The 24,384-nt window shown below is 42.3% G+C and overlaps 1 protein-coding gene across 1 annotated transcript in view; it reads left to right on the top strand.

Moving 5' to 3' along the window:
* The first annotated feature begins 477 nt into the window (after positions 1 to 477).
* Positions 478 to 24,384, top strand: part of NPAS2 (neuronal PAS domain protein 2) — a 47,935-nt gene continuing 24,028 nt past the window's right edge. The window contains exons 1-6 of the mRNA XM_026035652.1: positions 478 to 528; positions 5,307 to 5,455; positions 9,199 to 9,290; positions 12,515 to 12,604; positions 16,664 to 16,784; positions 17,695 to 17,808. Coding sequence (XP_025891437.1) covers positions 497 to 528; positions 5,307 to 5,455; positions 9,199 to 9,290; positions 12,515 to 12,604; positions 16,664 to 16,784; positions 17,695 to 17,808 — 598 coding nt within the window. The 5' untranslated portion in view covers positions 478 to 496. The remainder of the gene's footprint in view (positions 529 to 5,306; positions 5,456 to 9,198; positions 9,291 to 12,514; positions 12,605 to 16,663; positions 16,785 to 17,694; positions 17,809 to 24,384) is intronic.

Below are 24,384 nucleotides of genomic sequence, written 5' to 3' on the forward strand. Positions count from 1 at the left end.
GAGGGCCCATGGAGGAGGACATCGTGTCTCCAGCCAGTCCAAGGCATGACCAGGTCAGCTGCAGTCCATGCGCTGGTGACAACAGTGTGGAGCAATATATGGAAATGCTGAAAACATCTTTTCAGCTCGGACGCAAAACAGGGCCCATCTAGATTGTAGGTTTGCAGAGAATAACCCCAACACTGTAAATCTCTCTGAAAAAGACTTTCTGCTGTATTGACATGCTGTGTTGTGCCTGGGGCTTTGATTGCTGGCTGGAGCCCCTACAAGCTGGTGTGATGCTGAGAAATAATATTATCTACAACGGATGTTTCTTAAAATCAAGGACTGTGGTGTAAAGCACTGCTGACACATTTATCTGACCTGAATATCATCCCTCTGTTATTAAAATGAAATAGAAGAGACTCTGAGAATAACCTGAAAGTGGAGCTAACAAAATGACAATTTATAATGACTGTTGCATTCCTTTAACAGAAAAAACTGCTTAGACAATCTAATGGATGAAGATGAGAAAGACAGGGCAAAAAGGTGAGCACTTTTTCTTTTATAACTCTCTGCTTATTTTGTGGTGAGTCTAATAATGTTTGTTGCTGTAGAAGCTGCTTTATCCATAATTAATTCAACAGAAGGAGAGAGCAAAATAAAGCCAAGCACAAGCTGAATAACTGCTCTATCTCAGATCACTATCTCAGCTACTCTGTAAGAACAAAATAACTTAAGCAATGTGAAAAATGTGGAAGAAGCCAAGGCATTGATTTTGCTTTTTCATATTACTGCAGAGCACTAGAACTGGAGAACCAGCAGAATCCTCCTGATTCTATAATATATCACCCTAGCCTCTAGAGTATATAAAATGTGCGATTTTTTTACAAGAGGCATCCTGCAAAAGAAAAAAAAAACTTTAAAAATGATTTTTTTTCCTTATTATGATGGTCATTTATTCAGCTGTGCCTATCTCACAGTAATGAAAACACCCASAAGTTATCTTCATAACAGAAAAAGACCATTAAAGTGCTATGTCAACCCTGAACTGGCACAAACATCTATTCACATATACTCCCCTCTCGCTGATAAAGCCTCAGTTGATAAGTAGGCAGGAAATTGTTGTGAACACTTCATGGGGAGGAGGGAGGGCATGTTTTGAGGCAGAGGAAGATTTGTGGCCGTAAACTGCAGCAACTGTCAGATGTGACTGGCATCTGTAGTGTCACCAAAGCTGTTGGCAAGCTTTATTTTTTTCCCTCTGGAAGCTTTATCAATACTGCAACCTGCAGCTTAATTGCTTCAGAGGGAGCCGTGGGTTGCTTGCATTTTTCCTTTTTCCCTTGGTTCTCTCTAATGAGAGTATTTCCAGTCCAGGCACAACTAGTTGATCTAGTTTCATCTCTTTTGATTCCTTCTCCACTTTTTTTTCTCCTCCCCGCAGCCTTTTCTCACTAATATAGGTCAGCACAGGCTGCAACCAAGCTCACCCGTCCTCCTGTGCTCCCTTTTCTAATTTGTGCATGCTCAAGGCCTGCGCTCGACACCAGGAGCAAAGCGCTGGCCTCCGCTCAGGGCTGCAAGGGATGTCTGCTGATACCTCCTGCAAATAGCGTGGGCATGGGTGGGCAGGGAAGAGGTGGATTCAGGAAAAAGGGGGGTATTTGGAGGAAGGATGTCACAGCTGACGGTGCCATAGATTTTTGAAATAGGAATTTCTGGTGCAAGAAACAAAAATGAAGTGGAAAGTAGAGGAAGGAAGCCCATGCAGTTTTCATCACTCTTCATACAGCTAAGACCTTCTTATTTTCAGAATATCTCTAAACTAATTGTCAGAAAAATGGATTAAACACACACATATAGGACACAGATAGAATAATACGTATCTTCACTATCTGTGCTTGTCATCGCCACCTGATATGTTTTTTTATGCTGTTTGTTCAGCGAGGGAATTCTTTTGATAACCTGGGTCAGGCCTATATCAAGGTGGATAGAAAAAAGACAACTTTTAAACTGAAAAAAAAAAAACATATATTTTATATTTTTATCTTTATATCCTAATTTAGCTTCACTTTCCTTTTTATAAATAAAGCTAAAATTGAAATTAATTTTGAAATCATGAGAGGATAAATGAAGGTGCAAAGTTACAATAAAATACTAAATCCATTCCAAGTCTGTGAAAAGCAATCAAGATTATTTCTCCCAAAGCTCTGAAGAAAGTCAAATTTGGGCAAAGCCGCTGACTAAGCATCTTGCTGTTATTTGTTGGAAACTGGTGGCTCTCATCTGCCATGCGCTGCAGGGGAAGCACTTTCTGTTTTTTATTTTATTCAGTCTGAGGAACAGGTCTCTCAAAGCTAAGAAACCAAAGAAGTGGGTTAAAATAAATAAATAAATAAATAAATAAAAAGACAGGAAAAATGTTTTCTTCTCTCACTCATTTCATGACCAAAAGTTGATGAGGCTGGAACTGCCTGTATCTAACACTTGTGGGAGGGATCCAAGCCTGGAGTGGGATTTCTTGAGCCACAAGTGTGACCAGATGCCTTCATATTTGCTACTTGTTCTCGTTTATTACAACTTTAGTTTGTMTTATGCAGACCTGCCGCCTCACAAGCGAGGCACCAGAGCTCAGATTTATCCTGTTTGCCTCCAGGCGCCTATTTGTGAGTGCCTGAGGAAATCAAGGCTGAGAAGGGCTGGCACTGTAAGTGGGCCAGCATCATTAAAGCCTTCTAGGATTGCAACTAAAGCACTCACCAAGAGCTGGGAGATCCAGGTCCCAGGAGGGACCTTCACCACCAAGCTGTGGGCAAGGGCATCACATCCCTTCTGCTGACCCTGCTCCTCTCCTCCACCACAAAGCACACACTGGGGAGGAGAGCAGAGGGAGGCCTCCAAAGAGCCACGTTTTTGTAGCTTATTGATTGATTCAAGCAGATACTTACATGGGAGAGGAGCTGCTCCTTGCAGAAGAAGGAACTTTTTCAAGCCAAATAGCCTTTGATATATTGCCAGTGCTGGGAACAGGGGCCATGCTCTCCCAAGGGGAGGCATCTGAAATCTCAACCCTTGCCAAGGGAATATTATTTAACTAAGCCATACTGCTCTTCCTTCAGGATCCTGGTTACATCTGACTTGCTTAACTACAATACAAAGCCCCAAGGCCAAAAATATAGGTTTGATGGCACCAAATCTGAAAACCTCTAAGACCTGTGTCGTGTGCTCCAGGTGTCCCTGCTGGAGCAGGGAGGGTTGGACTAGATGATCTCTAGAGGTCCCTTCCGACCTTAACCATTCTGTGACCTCTTGGAGATCTCAGTCTTTTGGAGATAGATACAATATCAATTCTTTGGTGCTGGACAAAGCTTTCTTTAATTTATAACTGTATTAATTAAAAAAAAACGCAAGCAGTGTGATTTTTTTTTGTCTCACTTTATTTTCGTTTGCTTTAACTAATAGAAAATTATTTGAATATACACTTTCTGGAATTTAATTGAATTTCAAATTTTAGCCATGAGTAACCATGTAAATTAGAACTAACATTTGTCATTCTTCACTCTAATAAAATACTCTGAATTAAGGTATGTTATGTAGTTAGTTGCTTTGATGTGTATACAGTGTATCCTGCTGGACAGCAAAAAGAAATATCAAATTCAGTGTAAAATCACAATTCATTGTAAATCAGCATAGTGATTTGGCTAATAATCAACAAGTAACTGTCTTTCTATAAGATGATAAATGGAAAACATATTTTGTATTAAAAACGACTATTTAATGACATTTTAAATTGGGAATTTTGATCATTCTGAGTTCAAACTGTTCTATATGTTCAGCTGTATTCGCTAGAAATCCAAATTCTATTCATACCATATCTCCTCTTTGAATAGGCCTTATTTTTTTCCTGAGTAGTGAGGAGAGAGGAGAACTGGGACGAATTATATGGAATTAAGACACAAACTGGTTTGGCTTATCATAAATGACATGCCCTAGCAGTGAAGTAAACAAGTCTAGGGAATAATCTTCAGAGGAAAGTGAGGAAAACTGCATTATTTAAGACATTTGTAACTGGACTGAGCAATGAAAACATTTACAACTGTACAATGGTAGTTTAGATGACCTAATTGTCTTTCTCTCTCTCCCTTTTTCTTTTTTTTTTTTTAAGATTTTACTGAGATCATTGATTCAGATCTTGTTAGAGTTATTTCCACTAGAGGAGTTTTTACATTTCCTTTGTGAATAAAATGTCAAGTGTTAAAAATAGGCACCTTGTATTCATGTTGAGACATCTTTGTGAGACATCTTTATTTTTGGCAAATCAACACACTTGCCCTATAGATGGTTGGTGTTTTGTTTTATTTTCGGGAGACCCAAGACTCCAGAAAAATGGAGAAAAGCTTGAATTATGAGGAAGTAAAATGTTGCTGTTCTTTAGGTTCCCTTGAACTGTACAGAAATAGGATAAGGATGGAGCTTTTCACATCTTGTTCTGACAGCCTTTTGCATTGTAATAAGAACAGGCTGAAATCAGTCAGGCAGTATCCACCCAATCTCTTGTGTTCAAAGCTGTAAAATAATCAGGCTTTGGCTTCCATCCAGTGCATCTCCAAGTGYGTTCAGGGTCGAGAGGGAGACAAACAAAAATTACCCCTCTATCAGTAGTAACATCCAGAAGCCTCTGCTGCGATTTTGCTGCTGAAAGTGTTTATTGCCATCCCAGTCCTTGGGGGGATGTAAGTGCTGGGCTAAATTCTGCTCTGATTTTCACTGGCGTGCCCCCCGGTGAAGCACCACAGAACTAGCATGGATTTAGCAGCTCCGCATGAGAATGGACCTGTTGGCTTTTCTTTCCTGTCTACCTGTCAGCAGATATTTTAGATCTTCATATATTTAACAAAGCAAATCTTGTTTACTCGGGGACCTTTCAGAAGAACAAACAAGTCTTCTTATATTCTTTATTTACACATGGCTACAGAGGTCTGGGCAATGCTTTCCAAGGGATAGATTGCAGTATTCCAGGGAACAATTCAGAAAACCCTTTGTAGTGTATAGGTTAATATATAATAAAAAACATTAAAGGACACTCACCCAAGAGATCAGCAGTCTTAAGGATAGCATTATGATGATGTCAAAACCCCAAATTAAATCAGGTTCTTCCTTGCTATGAGCTTTTCAAGCACAGCATCAGAGGTAGGCTCTTTCCGAGGAGTCAGAACACTTTCTAAACACACTTTCTAAAGACTTTTTAATTCTAAATCTTCAGGCTTTTTCTTGGTCTGCTCATCTTTTTCCTTCTTTTTTTTTTTTCCTCTCCCTGCTTGCAGGGCTTCACGTAACAAGTCTGAGAAGAAGAGGCGCGACCAGTTCAATGTTCTCATCAAGGAGCTCAGCTCCATGCTTCCGGGCAACACCCGCAAAATGGACAAAACTACTGTGCTGGAAAAAGTCATTGGCTTCCTGCAGAAACACAATGGTAAATTCACTGTAGTTCATACAGTAACCAAATGCTGGTGCAATAACTTGGACCTTCAGGCATGAGTAGATTAGCTCGAGTCTAAAAGTGCTACTGCAGGATGTACATTCGTGTTTCTTCTTCTAATGAAAAAATATACGGGCACTTTCCTGCCCAAAGTGAAGGCCGGGAGGTTAGTTTTAAAAGGCACTCGGTACTGATTGCTAAGTATTTTTTAAATGCCCCCTGGCCGTAGTAGTGATTTCTGAGTCAACTGTTCTAGTCCGGTTGGTCTCGTTTCCAGTATGTAGTAGGTGAGAGTRGGTGAACAGCAGACTCCTTGACACATGGACTTTAGCCACCATCTCAAARAGAAGAACACARTTTAAATGCTCTTTCCTGGGCAYCRACTGGAGCTGGTTTAAAATGGGACSCCCTGTTCCCTTGTGGGAATGAGGTCAAAGCCTTCAGCAGGTGACCACAGGGAATGYCCCTGATCCCCCAGGGCAGAATGAGCTCTAGGRAGTTAAGCATCACCTGTCTCATCTTCATTCATTCAGCCATCTATCTCAGCCATAGAAGCTGATCAGGAGTAGTCAACATGGATTCACCAAGGGAAGTCATGTTTGATGAACCTGGTAGTCTTCTACAATGGGATGGCTGGCTGCCTGAATGATGGGAAAGCCATGGATGTTGTCTACTTGATTTCAGCAAGGCTTTTGACACTGTCTCCAGTAACATTCTCATAGGAAAGCTCCAGAACTGTGAACTGGACAGGTGGACAGTGAGGTGGGTTGAGAACTGGCTGGATGGCAGAGCTCAGGGAGTTATGATAAATAGGACCAAGTTCAGTTGGAGGCCTATGGCCAGTGGTGTCCCCCAGGAGTCAGTACTGGGCCCAAGGCTGTCCTTGTTTGGACAAGGGCACAGAGTGCACCCTGAGCAAGTTTGCAGACAATATCAAGCTGGGTGGAGTGGCTGATGCTCCAGAGGGCTGTGCTGCCATYCAGAGGGACCTGGACAGGTTGGAGAGTTGGGCAGAGAGGAACCTCGTCAGAGGCAGRGAGGTTCAATAAGGACAAGTGCAGGGTCCTGCACCTGGGGAGGAATAACCCCATACACCAGGACAGATTAGGGGTTGACCTGATGGAAAGCAGCTCCACAGAGAGGGACCTGGGAGTCCTGGKTGACACCAAGTTAACCATGAGTCAGCAGTGCCCTCGTGGCCAAGAAGGCCAATGAGATCCTGACTGCATCAGGAGGAGTGTTGCCAGCAGGTCAAGGGARAGGATCCTGCCCCTCTCCTCAGGCCGCACCTGGAGTATTGGGGGCAGTTCTGGGCTCCCCTGTACAAAAGGGACRTGGAGCTTCTAGAGAGGGTCCAGTGGAGGGCAACCAATATAATTAAGGGACTAGAGCCTCTCTCGTATGAGGAAAGACTAAGTGAGCTGGGCCTGTTTTCTCTGGAGAAGAATGAGAGGGGATCTGATCAATATGGGGAGGGGAGAATGTAGGGAGGAGGGGGTGAAACTCTTCTCAGTGGTGGCCAGTAGAAGGGGCAATAGATGCAAGTTGAAACATAGGACGTTCCATCTGCACGTGAGGAAGAACTTTCCTGTGAGGGTGCCAGAGCCCTGGCACAGGCTGCCCAGGGAGGCTGTGGAGTCTCCTTCTCTGGAATCTGGAGATTTTCCCAAYCCACCTSGATGYYGCCCTGTGCCCCATGTTCTGGGTGTCCCTGCTGGAGCAGGGGGTTGGACTGGATGATCTCCAGAGGTCCCTTCCAACCTCAACCCTTCTGTGATTCTGTGATCTCCCACTCACACTTCCTGGGAGCTCTGGATGAAATAGAAAAGAGCATAAAACCTCCTGTATCATGGCTCCCAACATAACGGAGTCACAAGTGTCGAACTCATGGAGGAAATAATTATAGTGATTCTGATGTTACAAAAAAAGTTTCTCTTTAAAATAATTTTTATCTTAGACAAGATGATTTCATACAGGAGGGCATGACTAGGACATCTGAAAGTTTGATAATTGTATCTACCTATTAAAAAGTGACAGTAATAACATATCTATTTTTTTAGCTGCCCAAGGCAGAGTAAAGGAGAATGAGGCTGTGCTCAGTTATAAAGCCAAGCAAAGAAAGATCACATGGGATTTGAGTAAGTGTAGACAAGAGTRGCTGATAGCCCAAATAATTTACTCAGAAAGGCACTTCATTTCTAGAAGAATAATTAAGTAAAAGAAAGCTAACAGCCAAAAATCCTTATACAGCAATTGGGTCAAACTGTGGCTGTTGTTGTGCACTTGCTAAAAAAAGCAAATGTCATCTATTTTTAAACTAGATTAGTAGCCACACAGTATAATACAAAGCAAYGCAGTTTTAAAACGTTGATTATTTTCAGGGTAATTTGGATGTGCTTCATATTTCCCTTTCACTTAGTGTGCTAAATCAAGATTTTAGTTRTAACAGAGGAGTGGATCAATTTTCAGACTTTTTCTTTCATACACATGGAAGCTGCCAAATCRCAAACAATTCTTCTAGCAGTTATGTTTTGCACATGGCATCTTTTCCATGCTATCGATCTGCTGGAAATATCCTATATTCTGGGACTACATAATAAAATCTAATTGGGGCTGCTCTGCCTTTTCCTTAGCTGGCTTTTGGAAGTGCCATGTCAACTTGCCTTAGCTTTGGAGAGTCCCTGTGCTAGCAGCGACCACCCAGCAGTGCAGAAACCTGAATGAGCTGCTAGCAGCAAACAGCTGCCTCTCCACTAATAAAGCCTGAACGGGGGCTTTGATTTATTTCTAGGAGACAATATGCACAGACACTGTTATGAATTTACTGCCTTTTAATGGCSTTTAGCCACTTTCATTCCTCAGGCCAGTTTTCCCAATATGCTCGGAATGGAGAGTGTTGAGTATTACATTCTCCGTTAAGTGTTAATCAATCGGGTTAATTAGCAGGTGGTGCTGGAAGGGAAAGACAGGCTGCACTTGGCACCCCGCGCAGTGCGGGAATTCGGGAGCACTTCCAAAGCAGCGGAGCAAACAGCAAGGAAAACCCGCGCGAGCCTCTCCGCATCATAAAATTCCCCCCCTGTAACACTGGCTGACAAGTTTAGTRGGTAAAGCTAAATGTGAGTCACCGTTATTTGGAGCAAATGGCTTAGCCAAGTRCAGCCTTCGTTTGGCTCCAGGTTTTGCTGCAGGTTTTCTCGCATGCCCCGATGAAGCGGGAAGGGAACTCGTGTCTGCAGGCTGGGGCAAAACACTACGAATGGGTCAGGGTCATCATCACGGACGTGATGCATGGGAGGCCACCCTGCGGGCAGGATTTGGGGATGAAACCCTGGACTCTCTGCTCCCTCTCCTCCCCTGCCCTGCTCTCTATGCATGTTCAGAAAATTGCAACCACCTCTTTGAGATGTGCTGATCTTTGCCTTGATTTTAACTTCATGCACTTTTGTCTTTCGATCAATATTCACCTCTGTGAGGCTGATGGAAAGCAATGGCTTCATGATTGCAAGCTCCCACTGCAGCCAATTCCAGCTGAGCTGAGTAAAACTCGAGGGAAACATTTTGGGATTGGGCCACATTTAGATATTTGTTGTACTCTCACTCTGCATCTCATGCTTGAAAATCGCAGTTTTTGAATGTAGAGATGATTTCTGTCCTTGAACCACAATTCATATATAGTCTTGCAAGATACACATTTCTCTGAATTTAAAAACAGGCACTGTTTTATTTGTGTTTAGAAGTCTCGGCACAGACAGAGATTTCGGAAATTCAGCAGGACTGGAAGCCTTCGTTCCTCAGCAATGAAGAATTCACCCAGCTGATGTTGGAGGTGAACATGAATATATCTTTTTTTTTTTTTTTTTCCTAATTATGTCAAACAGATACAGAAATGCCCAAGCTCCTAGAGTAAAATGCTGTCTGCTGTCCCAAAAGAGGAGGTTATAGGTACTCCCATATGTGACTGCTGAGCAGAGCTGCCCTTGGCATGAAGGACTAGGTCCCATACACTCCTTTCCGTTCTTGGAGGGACAGCACCATTGCCCAGAGCTGCTGCAGCCAGGTACGGAGCACACAGGCTTCCAAGAAATGAGCACCAGAGGAAGTATTCGAATCATGGTTTACATTTCAGTATTACCAACAGAGGCGAGCAGAAGGGAAAGCAGCATTTTATCCTTCTGTTCTCGAGGTGCATTAGTACTAGCTAATAGCTATGCAAAAGTAGTACCTAAAAAGTGACCGTGTCAGGTCCCTTTAGTGCCAGGTGTTGTACAAGCAGATAAAACCTGACAGCTCCTGTTGGCTTGATACACTTAATAGTTCTCCTATAATGATTTTCAAGGCCCTCATCAAGCATATTTCTATTATAACAGGGAGCGCAATTATTTGGCAATGATAGATTTTAAATTGCCTTTAAATTATACCATAGGCACTCCTAACGCTCGCTGGGATCTGAAGGGAGGTGACTCAGTGGCATTTACGCAGGGCTGACATGAAATGCAAGCCAGTTGCTAAAACACATTTTCCTCTCCTTGCAAGGGCCAGAGCCCTTTGCAGCTTTGAGCCTCTCCAGCCCTGAGCACGCGGAGGCTCCTGGCCCTTTCCCTCCTTCGGGCTCCGTCGTGGGACCCCGGGCGCTGGCTGTGGCACCGCGTGGCTTCGTGTCACCACGGGGGTGGCACCAAGCGGCACTCAGGGCTCCCAGCTCTCTCCCAGTTTGGGGTAGAAAGATGCCACGTTGGCATTGATGTGACGACGTCAGACTCTCCTTTCAGTGTGCAGGAATTTAACACGCGCCGCTCCTTCAGCCTGCATTAAAATATTGCCCGCAGACAGCCACAAATTGGCCGATGTCTTGACTGGCTGTTCCTTTGCGGATTCCTCCTGTACGCCGTGCCGTTTGAGCTGAAAACAATTGCTTTTGGTTTCCTAGCTTAAAAATAAACTGCTCACTTCTCTGAATTTCCCTGCCCTTCAAGCTAGCCCYGGGTGCCGCAATGTCCTGTTGAGCCAGCTGTTCATTACTCTTTTTTGCCTTTCCTCTAATAGTATTTCATTAACATTTGGACAGGCTTACAATTTTTCCCAGCCTATTATAGAGAAACGGGAAGGAGTTTTCTCTAAGCACTAGTTCCAGGGAATCAAAGCATATTGATTCCAAGTATACCGCTGTATCTCAGTATACTGATGTATTGGCTTTCCTCAAAATGATCTTTTCTCACACCATAAAAAAAGATTGTCATCAAATTACATGAGCCGTTATTAGGTTCTTGCTGTCCATTCACAAGAGCTGCAAAAGTGAAATCTTTGATGGGGGATATGCCATCTCTACATTAGAAGAATTAGTTGCAAGTAAATAAAAATAGAATTATGTATGCGTGCATTAACTTGATTTTACCACCAAATTCTGATGTGAGTCACTTTATTTCATATCCAATGCAAATTACACAAAGACTTGATTTAAAAAAAAAGAGAAAGCCCTCACCATAGTAACATGCACAATCCAGCTGCCTCGYAAAACCACTGCTCTCTTCTATGGGTTAACAGCTATCACGGTTTTTAGAAAACAGCTTGAATGTACTGTACTAAAGAAAAACATATCCTCTGCACTTAGCTTAACAAAATCAAACTAGCTATTGCAGCTGGAGGGTTTTCAGAGATGCTAAACACACACTCCTCTGCTGGGGTATAAGTTATTGACCTGCTTTTCAGAGGATTGTAGCACCAGCAGATTCCCATTGACTTAAATAGTTGTGGGTGCTCAGCATTCTCTGGAAAAAGGAACATGTGTTTGTATCATTATTCAAGGCTTTGTGTTTTCCTTTTTTTCTTTTAAAAACCCCCAACAATTAGCATTTTCCAGCACTCTCCAAATCCTTCCCCTCACTGAAGGCAGCGCAGGGGGAGGATGTTCTGCAGTTCCCAGGAGCAACTGCTAGCCTGGCTTGGAGGGACACCAGGATTTGCSATGAGCTGCTGTAGCTCCCTGTCACCCCAACCAGGCTGTTTGCACTACACCTGTCTTCTGCACAAGCATTTCCTCTTCCAGCCCCACTCGGGTTCATTTGCGCTGCTCAAATACAGCAGTCAGCACCAACTCCAGATGTAACCAGTAAACTGACCCAAACAGGACCCAGACATGYCCCACTCAAAAGGCACTGGAAATTCACTAATGACTCCTGGATTTCAGTGGGAAGGATGTCATGCAGTCCCTGAGCACCTGGTGTTGACTCTTCACTATTTTGGGGGTTCTGCTCAGAGCAGACGAAAATGAACTTTAAGTCTGGAAACCTCAATAAGTTAAGCTTTGAGCAAGGTTTAGCTGAGAGCTTTGCAGCTCAGGGTGAGGAAGAAACCAGTTTTGAAGGCAAAATTGCTCGTCTGCAGAGGACAGGAGTGACAGCTGGTGTTGTCCTGCAGTCCCAGGAATGAAAGGACTTACTGCAAGGTGGGACAGAAAGTCTGAGGCAGAAGCTCTGTAAAAGGGTGAATTTCTCCTTGAATAAGCCATCTAATGCCACAACCTTTAAAATAAATCACTCAATTAAAACTCAGGCTAAGGATTATTTGATCATTTGCATTGCTTTTACTTACATGAAAGCCTGGTAATACACAACGTTGCATTAATACAAACTGAGATTTATGGGTTTTGCAGAGAACTACCATTTTGAGATAGGCTGCATCCTTTATCGTCCTTTGATATTTACACAGAGCTCAAATGTTCATTTTAATAACTTCCAAGGGATCCAGTCTTAGTCATTTTGCATTATTAAAATGTGTGATTAATTTAAAAACTGAGACATGAAATGTTCCTGTGAGCCCTTTGTTGCTTCAGTAGTAGGTTTTACTAGACTACAAAGAGCGTTGTAAAAGTTGAATCAGACTGTAAAATCAGAGAATTGCTGTTCTGCGACTCGAGATAACATTCCTACACCCTAATGACAACACGATGCTGAGGTAGAAACAGTTTTGATCAACATGCAACGCGATGTGCTGTTTACACCGCTCATCCCTACTAAAGCACTCTCCACTCGTATGTTTTGCTCTTCTCCCTAGGCATTAGATGGCTTCATTATAGCAGTAACCACAGGTGGAAGCATCATCTACGTGTCCGACAGCATYACCCCTCTTCTAGGGCATTTACCGGTGAGTAACTCCGGCGCAGGAGTCATGGGCACGCATGGAYAAGGGCACCCGTGAGGGTGTAAATCACGGTGTGAATCACGGCGCTCGTGGGATCGCTCGTGGGCCCTGTGTTTTTAGAGGGAAAAGAGGGAGGGGGAGATGTTTTCCTCAAAACACGGTGGTTTGTGCTGGTCCTTGCTGCTGATGAGCTCTGTTCTCCATGGGTGTCACTCATTCCCTGCGGGGTTTTGCTGCTGTGAGGCACTTTGGCAAAGCTTGGGAATAGTCCTGCTGGGAAGGCACAGGGTGACCTGGCTGGTCTCTCCCATCCCTGATTTCTAATCTAGTGAGAGGAGCTCTGGTGCTCCTGGCAGCCTGGCAAGGAGCCCGCAAAAGACCTTATGCTGCTCCTACAACTATATAGGAGAAAAACCCTATGGAATGGAGGCRAATGGGAATGCATCTCCAATTAACTGGTGGCACCTGCTGTGCTTGTCAGGGTGCTCCCCATGGCCAAACTCCTCCTTCCCAAGGCAATTGCACCCACATTTGGGTGGCAAGAGCTGATGCTCCATGCTCCCATTTCAGATAGTCCATTGGTCTCAAATAAACACATACTCTGGAGAAAAAAATAGCTGCCAATTCGTTATTGTAACTTCCCCACCACTGCCACCATGCACGTAGGAAAATTGCAATTATTTCTCCCAGGCTTACATTTTCACCAARTATGTGCTACGCTTTCCACCTAGCCAAATATATTTTGCACACACTACCTTGCTGTAATATGAATGAAAAATATCTTCTTCTGAGGTTTAAAGGACTTGATGAAAGGCAGCAGCTCCTGGTGAAAGCAAGGATATTGCTATGCAACAGTAGATTGAACTAAATCTATCCATTTCAGTTTTCTTTAATCCTCTACAGTTGAAAAACTCAATAGTTGGCTGTTTCGTGACATACATATTTATTGCAAAGGCAGAGAGCCCTGTCCTGCAGTCTCTTGGGTCTTCATCCACTTACTGATTTCCATGAAGTCTCTTTGKTTTTTCACACTTTTGGGGGGCTTATTGCTATAATTTCCACATTCTTAGTGGAAACTAGGTATGCTGCAGGAAAGTATGACTTTTTGGGAAACTCACATAAAAACATATTTCTGTCCCTGTTCCTAAAATCTTAAGCCCTCCTGAACACGGTTGAATTCAGGCTCCTAAGTCCTGAGTTGGCCCATCAGAGACTAAATTTGTTTTTCCCTCCCAAACTCATGCTTGGTATTATAAGCTTATAGTGGCACCCATTCCGAAATGAGAAGGGCTGTAATTTTTCGTTTCCATTGAAGCAACCTTGCAACGAGCCCAAGCCAGGGGCCAGCTTGCCAAGGCCCAGATGCAGCAGAAGTTCCCACAGATGTTCTCAGCACTGAATAAGTGTTTGTGGTTAAAGAGTGCCCCGTCCCAGAGACCACAACGGAGTGAGCAGTAAAGTGCTGTAAAAAAGTAAACTCTCTCCCCAAGATGTGCAAATCGCTACGGCTGAAACACCAACACCGAGTGTGCAGTTAGGTGGCATAGCTGGCATTTTAGTCTCATGTTGTCCTTCTCATCTGACTTCTTAAGCTGCAAAATTGATTGGAGTGCCTTCTGAAAAATCTCTGTGGCCTTTATGCTCTCTATTTCCAGGGACTATTTCTGAGTTAATTTCAGTTACTGTTTGGAGGACAAAATATCAATTCTTTCTCTTTTGTGGCTGCAGGAAATTAATAATAATAATAATAATAATAATAATAATAATAATAATAATAACGGCTCTGAAAATCTGCTATTTTAAGCATTGACTAGAAAGTATAACTAGGCAGAATCTGAAGCAGAGATTTCTGAGGGCCCCTATGAAGAAATCTGAGGTCTTTTCTTTCATTAAAATCATGAAAGATCTTGGTGCTGGAAACAAATATATCAAATTCCCTTTAAAACAGCCTTGCTTAACTTTAAGTTCCATGAAACTTTTCAAACCCTMTGTTGTAATTCCAAATAATCTGATATTAGAAGATTTAGAGGCAACCTGATGAGCTTGATCCCATGCCACAAGACTAAATATTAGTAAAGTTATTCCTGTAAATCTGGTCACAGCTCATAGCGTTGTCCAGTCAAATGTTAGGCTACATCTCCAGAGCTCTGAAGGAGGATCCTCTCTGCCCCTTCCTGCTGCTCTGTGCTGGGAAGACAAGACACAAGATATCAGAGCAGCCATTTCCCATCTGCAGGAAAAGGCAGAGTCCCTCTGCCTGCCCATTCTTGTGGAGACTGTTAACTGGTTGCCCTGCTTTTCTTCCCTGCAATAAGGAATTATTCATCATCTTTCCTCCTCCTCCTCTTTCCCAAAAGAGCAGGGGAAAGGTGAGGACAGAGCTCTGCCTCGGAGAGCAGCTCTGTGGTTGAAACTGTGCAGACATTTGAGCTGTGCACCAATGTCTGTTGTGCGGTGCAGCACTTTTAGGGATGACCATCATTCCTGTAGGCAGGGGTGTTCCATTCCCTGCCACAGCCACCGAGGATAAATACTCAGAAGTTTCTGTTAGCAGGCAGGATCCATGGGTTTGGAGGTGCAAAGTGGCTTCAAAGCTTAGCAGCATAAATGCACATTAACAGAGCGACCAGGATTTGGCCATCTCTGCTTGTGACCTTTTTGCCAAGGCACTAGCTGTCTGTCTGCTGTTTGGATCTGGTGCACAACTAGTTCTGAATAGCTCGCCTGACATTTCCCACCGCCCCGCGGAGACTGTGGAGTATTTRCTGCCTGCTCTATATTTGAACTGTTGACGTATTCCTGATTGATATATTGATGCAAGAATATTGATTTATTCTTGATCTGTGCAAGACGGAGAAATTCTGCCCTGTGAGCTGCTCTGCAATTGGGATTGACTCCTGCAGGAGGCAAGAGTTCTATTCACTTTCATAAATCTTACAGTTTTGTTCATACCCTAAAAAAAAAAAAAAGAAAAAAAAAAAAAGAAAAAGGTATTTCCGAGCAGAAAAGAAGAAAAGATGAGAATTTGGATGTGGAACATGACAGAGGCAAAAAATATATATATAAATACCAGGACCTTGGCATTTATGTTGGTGAAATCAGTTGGTAGAGAGYGCTCATGGAGCGCTCATGGTCAGGTAGCTTTGAGCAGAGGTGTAGAAAAGAGAGTCTCTTACAACCCCTATCGTACATGAAGCCATTGGCCTCAACACAGTAAATGAATCACAAAAATAGTTTTAAAATAGTAAATATTCTTAACAAGATGACTTTACAAGTAGTGAGCTCATACAGTAAATACAGTTTMATAATMTGAAGTAATATTTTATCACATCAAGAAAAGTATATAGACTGTAGCAATATCATTTTCAAAGTCTCTTTAATGCATTTTGATATCTTAAGTATAAATTCTTRTTGAATATTGCTATATTTGATACCTTAAGTATAAATTCCGCAGAACAGCAGGCRTGTGTGGAAGGCAGAGCATCATCTTAAGTAAATACATAAATAAGTGATGATGATTAATAACTTGCCAATCTCACACGGTGCTAACACATTCTCAACGTGAAATACAGCCTGGTAGCAGCTGCTCTGACAAGGCATGGTGCTGTGTCACTATGCCAGCTCAGCCTGAGGTCGTCTCGAGTGAGATGAGCATTAAGTTTAAGCCATTAGAGGGTTGCTTTACTTTAGGACTCCCTTCTGGGTGTTTTTCTAGCTTTAGGGTTGCCACCACGGCTGGTGTAGTGACTGCAGGAGCCTTTCAGGTCGTGGCCACGGGGCCTGCAGGGCCTGGTGCCAGTGACACCGTGACGTCCTGGTCCCAGGGGACGCTCACTGCTGCAACGTGGCCACCAGACCACAGCATTGCCTTCGCTCTCCCCCATCCCGAGCTTTGTCAGGAATGTCTGGAAGTCAGCGGGAAACTCCCAGTGACCCTAGGCTTCGTGTGCCCCACTAGACTGGCCGCAGCCACCGGGGCACGGGGCTGGCAGGGACGGCGCGCGCCACGCTGCCGTGCGTGGGGATAGTCCTGTGTTTCTCAAGATGCCTTTTCCTTTGCAGTGCGATGTCTTGGATCAGAATTTGTTAAATTTCCTTCCGGAACAAGAACATTCCGAAATTTATAAGATGTTGTCTTCTTGTATGCTTATGACAGATTCTGCCTCATCGGATTACYTAAAAAGTGAGTTTTATTTTATCTTTCCCAATACATGGAAAAGTATGGGCAGAATAAGAATTTTCTCTCAAAAGAAAACATTTTTATGTAACACACAATACACGCCTTATGTCCATAGGTTTTTAAAAAGATCTTGCCACCTGGAATGACCTTCAGTACTGTTTTAAAATTAAATTCATTGCATTTATTTTACTAGGCTAGGGCTGCTTGCAGTTGTGTTAATTATTAAACATTGTCTCTTTTGAGACAGCTAAGGAAAATAGGTTAGCCAATGGAAACTGAGAGTTCGCCTGAGACAAATCACATCTTAATTGATATTTCAGCCTATTAAAGTAAGATGCTGTTTGGAGATGTGCTAATGTCACATACCTTTGTTTTGCATTACAGTTGAAAAGTATCTGTAAAATCATTGTAATTCTCTTTCTAATTGAATTTTGTTTTTCTTAAAAAGCCTTTCCCTTGCCTCACCCAGAACACACATAATAATATAAAATGCACAGCTGCTTAATCTACTGTATATACAAAATCTGCAGCTGCCAAAGTTAACCTGATAGAAATTTTTGAGGTAATTAGGCACACTATTCCAACATGAGATGTAGACCAACTATGAATCATGAAAAGTCTAAACTGAAAAAAAGAAAGTTTCAAATCCATTTCTCTGGGTAAYTCATACGAGGAAGATGGTGTAAGAGAACGCAAGTTAGGTAAACCCAGCCATGTGCACAGTGCTGAGCATCCTGGATCTCCTGCAAGGCATTTTCTCAGGGAGGCACTGACCCTGCAGCTCATAGTACACTGATGTGCAGGAATCTGCTCTCGTGTTGCTGATTGCAAGATTGGGGTTGAAAGGCACCATTCATTGTGTTTAGTCTAAATAGTATATTTATTTCTTCTTCTTCTTCTTTTAACAATCCAGCTGACAATGAACTAGAGTTTTATTGTCATCTTCTGAGAGGAAGTTTGAACCCAAAGGAATTTCCAACATATGAATACATAAAATTTGTAGGAAATTTTCGGTCTTACAGCAATGGTAAGCTTTAATTGTTGTATAAATGTTACTTTAGCTATGCAAAATAAAATAGAAGTATGATTCCATAGAACAAGACAGGCTGTTAACTGAAAGGAMTATTTCTAACATTATGGGATGAATCTCACTTCCCATGGTTCTAGCAACTGATTTGCAACGTGCCATAAATACCTATGAAGTCTGAAATTGTATTTGTTCCTTTTGTCAATGCACCTTTTTTGTAAGTAGTAATCCTGGATTCTGGGTAGCTCTGCAAGTAATGAAGTGTTCAGAGGAGGGTTTGTTTGTGCTCACTGATGCTAGGTGCTAAGACTGTATCTATTAGCTAACTGATAACATTGCTTACTTATCTACTGGCTATGTGAAATATGAATTCATGCCTATTCTGGGACTGAGAATCTGCTGAATCTGCCTTTTCACCCTTCTCCAGGGGATTCTGGAGAAATGCTGCAGAGCCACATAACTGAGTGCCTCCATCCAACACCCCCCACACTGTGGAGACATGTCCCCTTCCACAGCCATCAAAGTAGCTGAGGACACGTAGATCCTCCTTAGTCTCAAACTCTGTCATTTTGCATTCTCCTCCAGCTACAGTACCCAATATTCACATAAAAAGGAGAGAGCTATAACCAGTGTAGTCGTTAATGCTGCATAGTCATCCTAAGGAAACCACCTTTTGAGAGGTGAAGAGCAGATTTTTACCTAAAGTACTCCCTACTAAACAGACTGCTGCCTGGTTGAGTGTCAGGAATGAAATATTCTTTTATCACTTCCCCTTCTCCTGCCCGTCCAAGTTTGCCTTAGTTACTTGTCTGACTGAACTACAGAGTGGCATTTCAAAAGTTGCTGGGCTTGTTCCAAATAGGTCATCCTCRGCAAAAATTCCCCACCGTGCTTTCCAAAAACCGCGCACCACACTGCGAAAAAAATGTCCCTGTCCCCATTTAACTCTCTGGTCTCAATCCACATGACTAGAATAGAAACCTACGTGCAGCATGGAGATATGTATTTCTTGTTTGGTGCTGATTTGAGGCTTTATTTGTACAGAAATGTGACTGCCTTTATGCTTTCTAGTTTGAATGAAGTGAGATGTGGCTGCATGGCAGACGCACACAGCAAGCTGTACTGTTTTCTAGAGCAGAAACTGAATTTCAGGTGCTGACTCATAAGGATACATTTCTTCAGGGAAAATTTTRATCCATTTCCTTCAAGGACTTTCAACTTTTTAAAAATCTTTTTTAACGTGACCTTGAATTGCCCTCYTGCCCCTTAGGATTTCATAGCTGAGCCTTTTTACCAGCTATTTCTCTGAAGAAACATAAAACTTACATTTTCACCCTGTTCCTTAGAAGTCTTCCCTAGCTTACCATTATTAAACTAGATGGGAATATATGTTTTTCAGGAGATGCTAGATCATCTTCTGAAAACTTTGGCTTATAGCTTTCAGAAGAAGACATGCACTTCCCAATTTCCTTTTTTCCTTTGTACCACTTTTTTTTTTCTCCATCTTTCACTTTATTTTCTCTCTCTGAAGCTCTTCTCATCTCTGCCAAAGCCTCACTCGCATCTGATGTGCAGGATTGCCCTTGTCCCTGGTGGACCTGCTCCTGCTTGGCCTCCTCCCCAGGGGGAACGGCCACTTGCCCACCTCAATTCTTGTGTCCTCRTGCAGGGGGTGGTCACCCAGCTCATGCAGCAGGACCTAAGCAAGCTCCAGTACCAGGAGGAACAACTTCACAGGGAGGAAAACTTCACAGGGGAGAGCTTCCCCGAGGTGCCTAGGATCTGCTGGCCCTAAATCCCACATTTTGGAGGTGCTGGTGGAGGGAAAAAACGGAGCTAAAGATAAGAAAATAGCTTGTAGAGCATCCTGTGGAGGGGGAAAGATAGAAATTGGAAATTAAGCCTAATTAGTGGGAGATGTTCCTTATGAATGTATTCAGGAATGCTTCTCCCTGCAGCCTTTCGCAGCAGTGGAAGTGTGAGCGTGTTTTTACACATGGGAGACTGATACAGGATGTTCTTCCCTAAACACAGATCTCCAGCCTTCTTTTAGCTGCCGGATGCCAAATTCCACCTTTGTTTTTAAGGATTTGTTTAGCACACGGCGAATCCACCGAGGCAGCACTATCCTGCTACACTAATACAAGGCCCTCTGTAGCCGGAGAGGCCGTTTCATCCTTGCTGCACCCCGCCAGAATCCCTAAAAATCCCCTTCTCAGGCACACCAGCTCTGAGCAGCCATGTCTGCCTTCCTCCCTCCCACCTTCCCCCTTAATCGCAGTGTGACTTACAGCTGCGAAGTTGGCGCGGGGATGTGTTTGAGCGGATTAATCCGCAGGGCCGAGGCTTAGAAAGCCAGTTAGGGGCTTAGCTGCTCCTCCGAATTTTACGGGGGAGCTGCGGGGCTAGTTTGCCTCCTTGTTGAAAGGAAGGCCGTTGTAGCGGAGCACAGAGGGCTTGGTTTCCACCAGAGCCAAACAGATAAGCTGGTGTGCGYGCCAGCGGGGGGAATGGCAGCCGGGGGTCACCCCGTGCAGAACCAGAGCACCCGGTGGCCATGGAGCAAGCACGCCGCCCCGCAGTGGCCGGGCCCGCGGCCTGCGTGAGTCACCGCCGCTGCCAAACCGCGTCCGAGGGATCCGATMCCCCGTTGGGGAGGGTTGTATAAGCACCATTAACTAGGCTCCAGTGGGGAAAGCAGGACGGCAGGCTGGCGTGACGCGCGGTAGTCCTTGTGGAAGAGGGCAGATGAGGAGGGCAGAGGGTCACTCAGAAGAGGAAGGCATTTTTCTCTATTTCTTGAGGAAAAAAATGCCTATTTGCTCCCCAGSTACTGATTTTTATTTATTTATTTATTTTGTATTTGCAAATAGGAATATCTTCCAACATATTTCTGTATTAGTCTCCACATTAGTCCCCACATTAGTCTCCAATTAAAACCTTTCCCAACATTTAGAGTTTAACAAGAATTAAAATCCACCTATGCCCAGCCATCACTATAGCTGTTGACCAGCAGGGCATGTTCAGGAACAGAGTCACGTCAGAGTTACCACACACTAACGCACTGGCCCCTATCCAGTTTTACCTAAGGGCTGAGCAGGAAGGCATAGCAAAGATCCTCCCTCAAAAGAAAAAAAGGAAAGAAAAAAAAAAGAAAAAAAAAGAGAGAAAAAAAAAAAAGAAAGTAGTACTTAGCTCCTAATAAAATACACCTAATTAAAGTGAGAATAAATTATTTGGCAAAGCAGCTTAATAGCTAGCTCTGATAAGAAAAGATAAGGCAAGCTGTATTTATCCCTCCTCTAAAAATTGTTTGCAGATTTGTACACAGAAGAGCCTTTCCCAGTTATATAACTAAATATTGGCTTTGGTATTTCGGAGGTGATATGTTTGCTTAGAAATTCCCCAAAGGAGCAAAATCAGAGTCCTACCTTTCAAAGTGCTCATCAGAATAAAAAAGAAATGCCAGCATCTTTAAAGAGGCAGATCTGCCCTTTCATCCAAAATGCCTGAAGTTTTCCGTTTAAAGGAGGAAATAATTGTTACATAAAAAGAATTCCTGAGTAAGTAATAAAATTAAATATTATAGTAGAGTTTAAAATTGTGCATCTTATGTTCCCAATATTATGGAACTCGAGAAGTATCTGGTTACTGGATGCTAATTATAGCAGATATTCTACTGTTAGCCAATATACATCTCAGAGATGAGATTAACCATCAAGGAAATTATTACACTGGGGAGAAAAAAAACCCTCTTCACTCCCAGAGCAATTAATTCAATCTGAATTCCCTCTTAAAGGAAATAAACAGATTTATACAGAAGATATATTGATCTTGAGCATATAGACGCATAGGCATGCATAAACATATGTAGAAACATCTGATAACAGGAATAATCCAAACAGAAGTAAATGTTTTGCTCAAAACCAGCGGTCGCTTATTGCTGTTTGCTATTAGCACGATAGCAGAAGCTGCAGCTCGCAATTTGCATCTTTTCTGCTGGGCACTCGACAGGCATTTATACAAAAAGACACAATTTTTATCCTAAAGAATTTACATGAGATTTATATCAACAAAGGGTAGGGGTAGGAACAGGAGGAGGAAAGARGAGGAAGAAGAGCAAAGTAAATAAATAGTCGCTATCAATGTTATTCATCCAAGGCTATTGAGTGTAGCCTTGCTTGTCATTAGCATTTTAGGTTTCATCATTTTATATATGTTAACTTAGTGAGTATTCTGTTGATCTAAGTTCTGAAATTATATATAAGAAACAAGCTTTTCCCTATTCTGGTCTGTTGGGCTGGTTCTATTTATTTATTTATTTATTTATTTATTTATTTATTTATTTATTTTTAATTGCTATTCTGTTTGTTTAGCAGTTGTTAAGATTAGTGCCTTAAACTTCAGCATCTACTGCCGAAACAGGAAGGAACAATTTCATCTTTAAAATGACATAAGTGCAATATTTGCTGTTACAAAAAAAATTCATTTAAACATCCCAAGTTAAAATGTCTTAGCAATTGGCTGTTGTACTCTTTTTAAATAAAAAAATGCAGCTTCTCTTTTTTTCTTTTTTTTTTAACATGTTTTCATTCATTTCATGTGCCATGTTTTGTGTCCTCAGAGATAAAAATCTTTGTTTCCTTGGTAGTTAAAGGCTTTGGTTCTTCACAGTTTACTTATTCTTAACATCTTAGCCTTACTGCTTYTGATCCTCATTTTTCTTAAAACCCTGTATTTATGCAGATTGATTTCTTTCTATCTTCTTGTATTATTGTATTTGAAGGTAGTTTAATACTTCTTCTGCCAAAAAATTATGTTATACCTCTAGAAGAAGCAGACATGATAAACAATCACAAAAACTACCAAAACTCATGCTAAAGAGCATCAGCTAACTAATAAATACAAAATAATCATTTCACTTTTCTGATCATGTCTTTAGCTCTGTCATGTAACTCATAATTTTCTATTCAGGATGTTTTTGTCCTGATCATTTAAATATGAACTGTACCTCTCCCCACCTATTTTATAGCCAGCTTAATGTTTTTGTCAGAGGCCTTCTAAGTACTCATAGACTTATATAAGACATGTAAAGTCAATATTGTCATAGCTTTAGACTACATTCTATATTTTACATTGGACTCTTTTTCTGTGGTGCTCTCAGAAAGTTCATTAGTGAACTTTGCCTCTTTAAGACCYTGTGTGCCTTTTCTTTCCAAAGCATTTTTAGAATTGAAGAATATGATTTTTCAGAAGGCTTGTTTAAAAGGCTGTGTTAGAAATTCTTTTTTTAAGAAATACATATAATTATCCCCTTTTTGATAACATTTTCAAAGGTCTCAGTAAAAAATGTTGAAATGTACCAAGCTGCAGGAGAGCAGTAAAACAGGCTTTGCAGAGCTGTCAAAAGCTCAAAATACTAACAAAAACAATTCAAGAAACAAAGTAGTTGAGAAACAAATGTAGTTTTTGTCCCTTTCATCTACAGTATTTGTTATTTTCAGTTGCAGAGGTACCTCTCAAGCTGGTAGCTACCTGCCCTCTGAAGGCCGCTATTAGTCTTTTAATGCCTTGGACCTTGTCAAAGGCACTTGAGCGTGGAGCAGGCAGAGCATCCGCTGCAAGCCTGGGGGATGTCAGCCAGGCTGCCTCTCTCTCACCTCCCCAGGCTTCCTCACTCACTGCCTCCAAGTTCAGCGTTCCTAGTGACGAAATGCCAAACTTGCCTAATAGCCGCATTTTATGACAATTACTGCCCTGCCAGTACTGCATTTCCCTCTTGGAAGCAAAGTTCCGTTTTGTCAAAGCAACATTAGGGGATGCATTCTGCTCTTTTCTGGGAACACAACTTTTTTTTCAGACTCAAGGTTGTTTACATCAACCAGCTTAAGTGAAAAGGCCATCCACTCTCACCAGAGCATCTCACTTTTCATTTTGCATTTCTTGTGGAACTGGTGTCGTTTGCAAGGTCATGCTTTCACTAACTAGGTTAAATTATCATACCTGGGCTTTAGAGCAGTGAATGTGCTTATCCCATTTTTTATTTCTTCAAGACCAGCCTGCAAACATTTACTACTGAACCTAACTATTACAGAGAGAAACATTTCCATTGACTTGCAACGCCTAAACATGACCACTTTATTAGGTAGCAAGCATGGAAGTAACTCTTAACAGTGACTTCACTTGGGTGTATAGCCTTGCCATTAATTTTTAAGCAGAATTGACAGCCAAAATCAACTGACTAGTATCAGAACAGAGCAAGTAAATCTTTACTCAGAGCTCTCCTGTGTCCTGTAGCTCTTAACTCTTTCCCCTTTTTCCCACGTCTTGAGCTAATAGTCCCACAGAAGTCCTCTCACAGGCACATTTAGCCCAGAAGCAGAATTCAATTGCATATTCTTCAGAGGCCCCCAGAGCAAGTGTGCTTTGCTTATGAAAGGGTGAAAGTTTCTTCCATATTTTTTTATCTTAGTATCCTGTAAACCCTACCCTCAAGACTCAGATGTTCACATCAGCCTTGCTTTCTCAGATGTGGAATCTCTTTCCCCATTTTTGACAATACATATATTTTTGCAC

Source organism: Nothoprocta perdicaria, unplaced genomic scaffold (genome assembly GCF_003342845.1).
Source record: "Nothoprocta perdicaria isolate Ctin4 unplaced genomic scaffold, notPer1 scaffold_163, whole genome shotgun sequence".
NCBI lineage: Eukaryota > Metazoa > Chordata > Aves > Tinamiformes > Tinamidae > Nothoprocta > Nothoprocta perdicaria.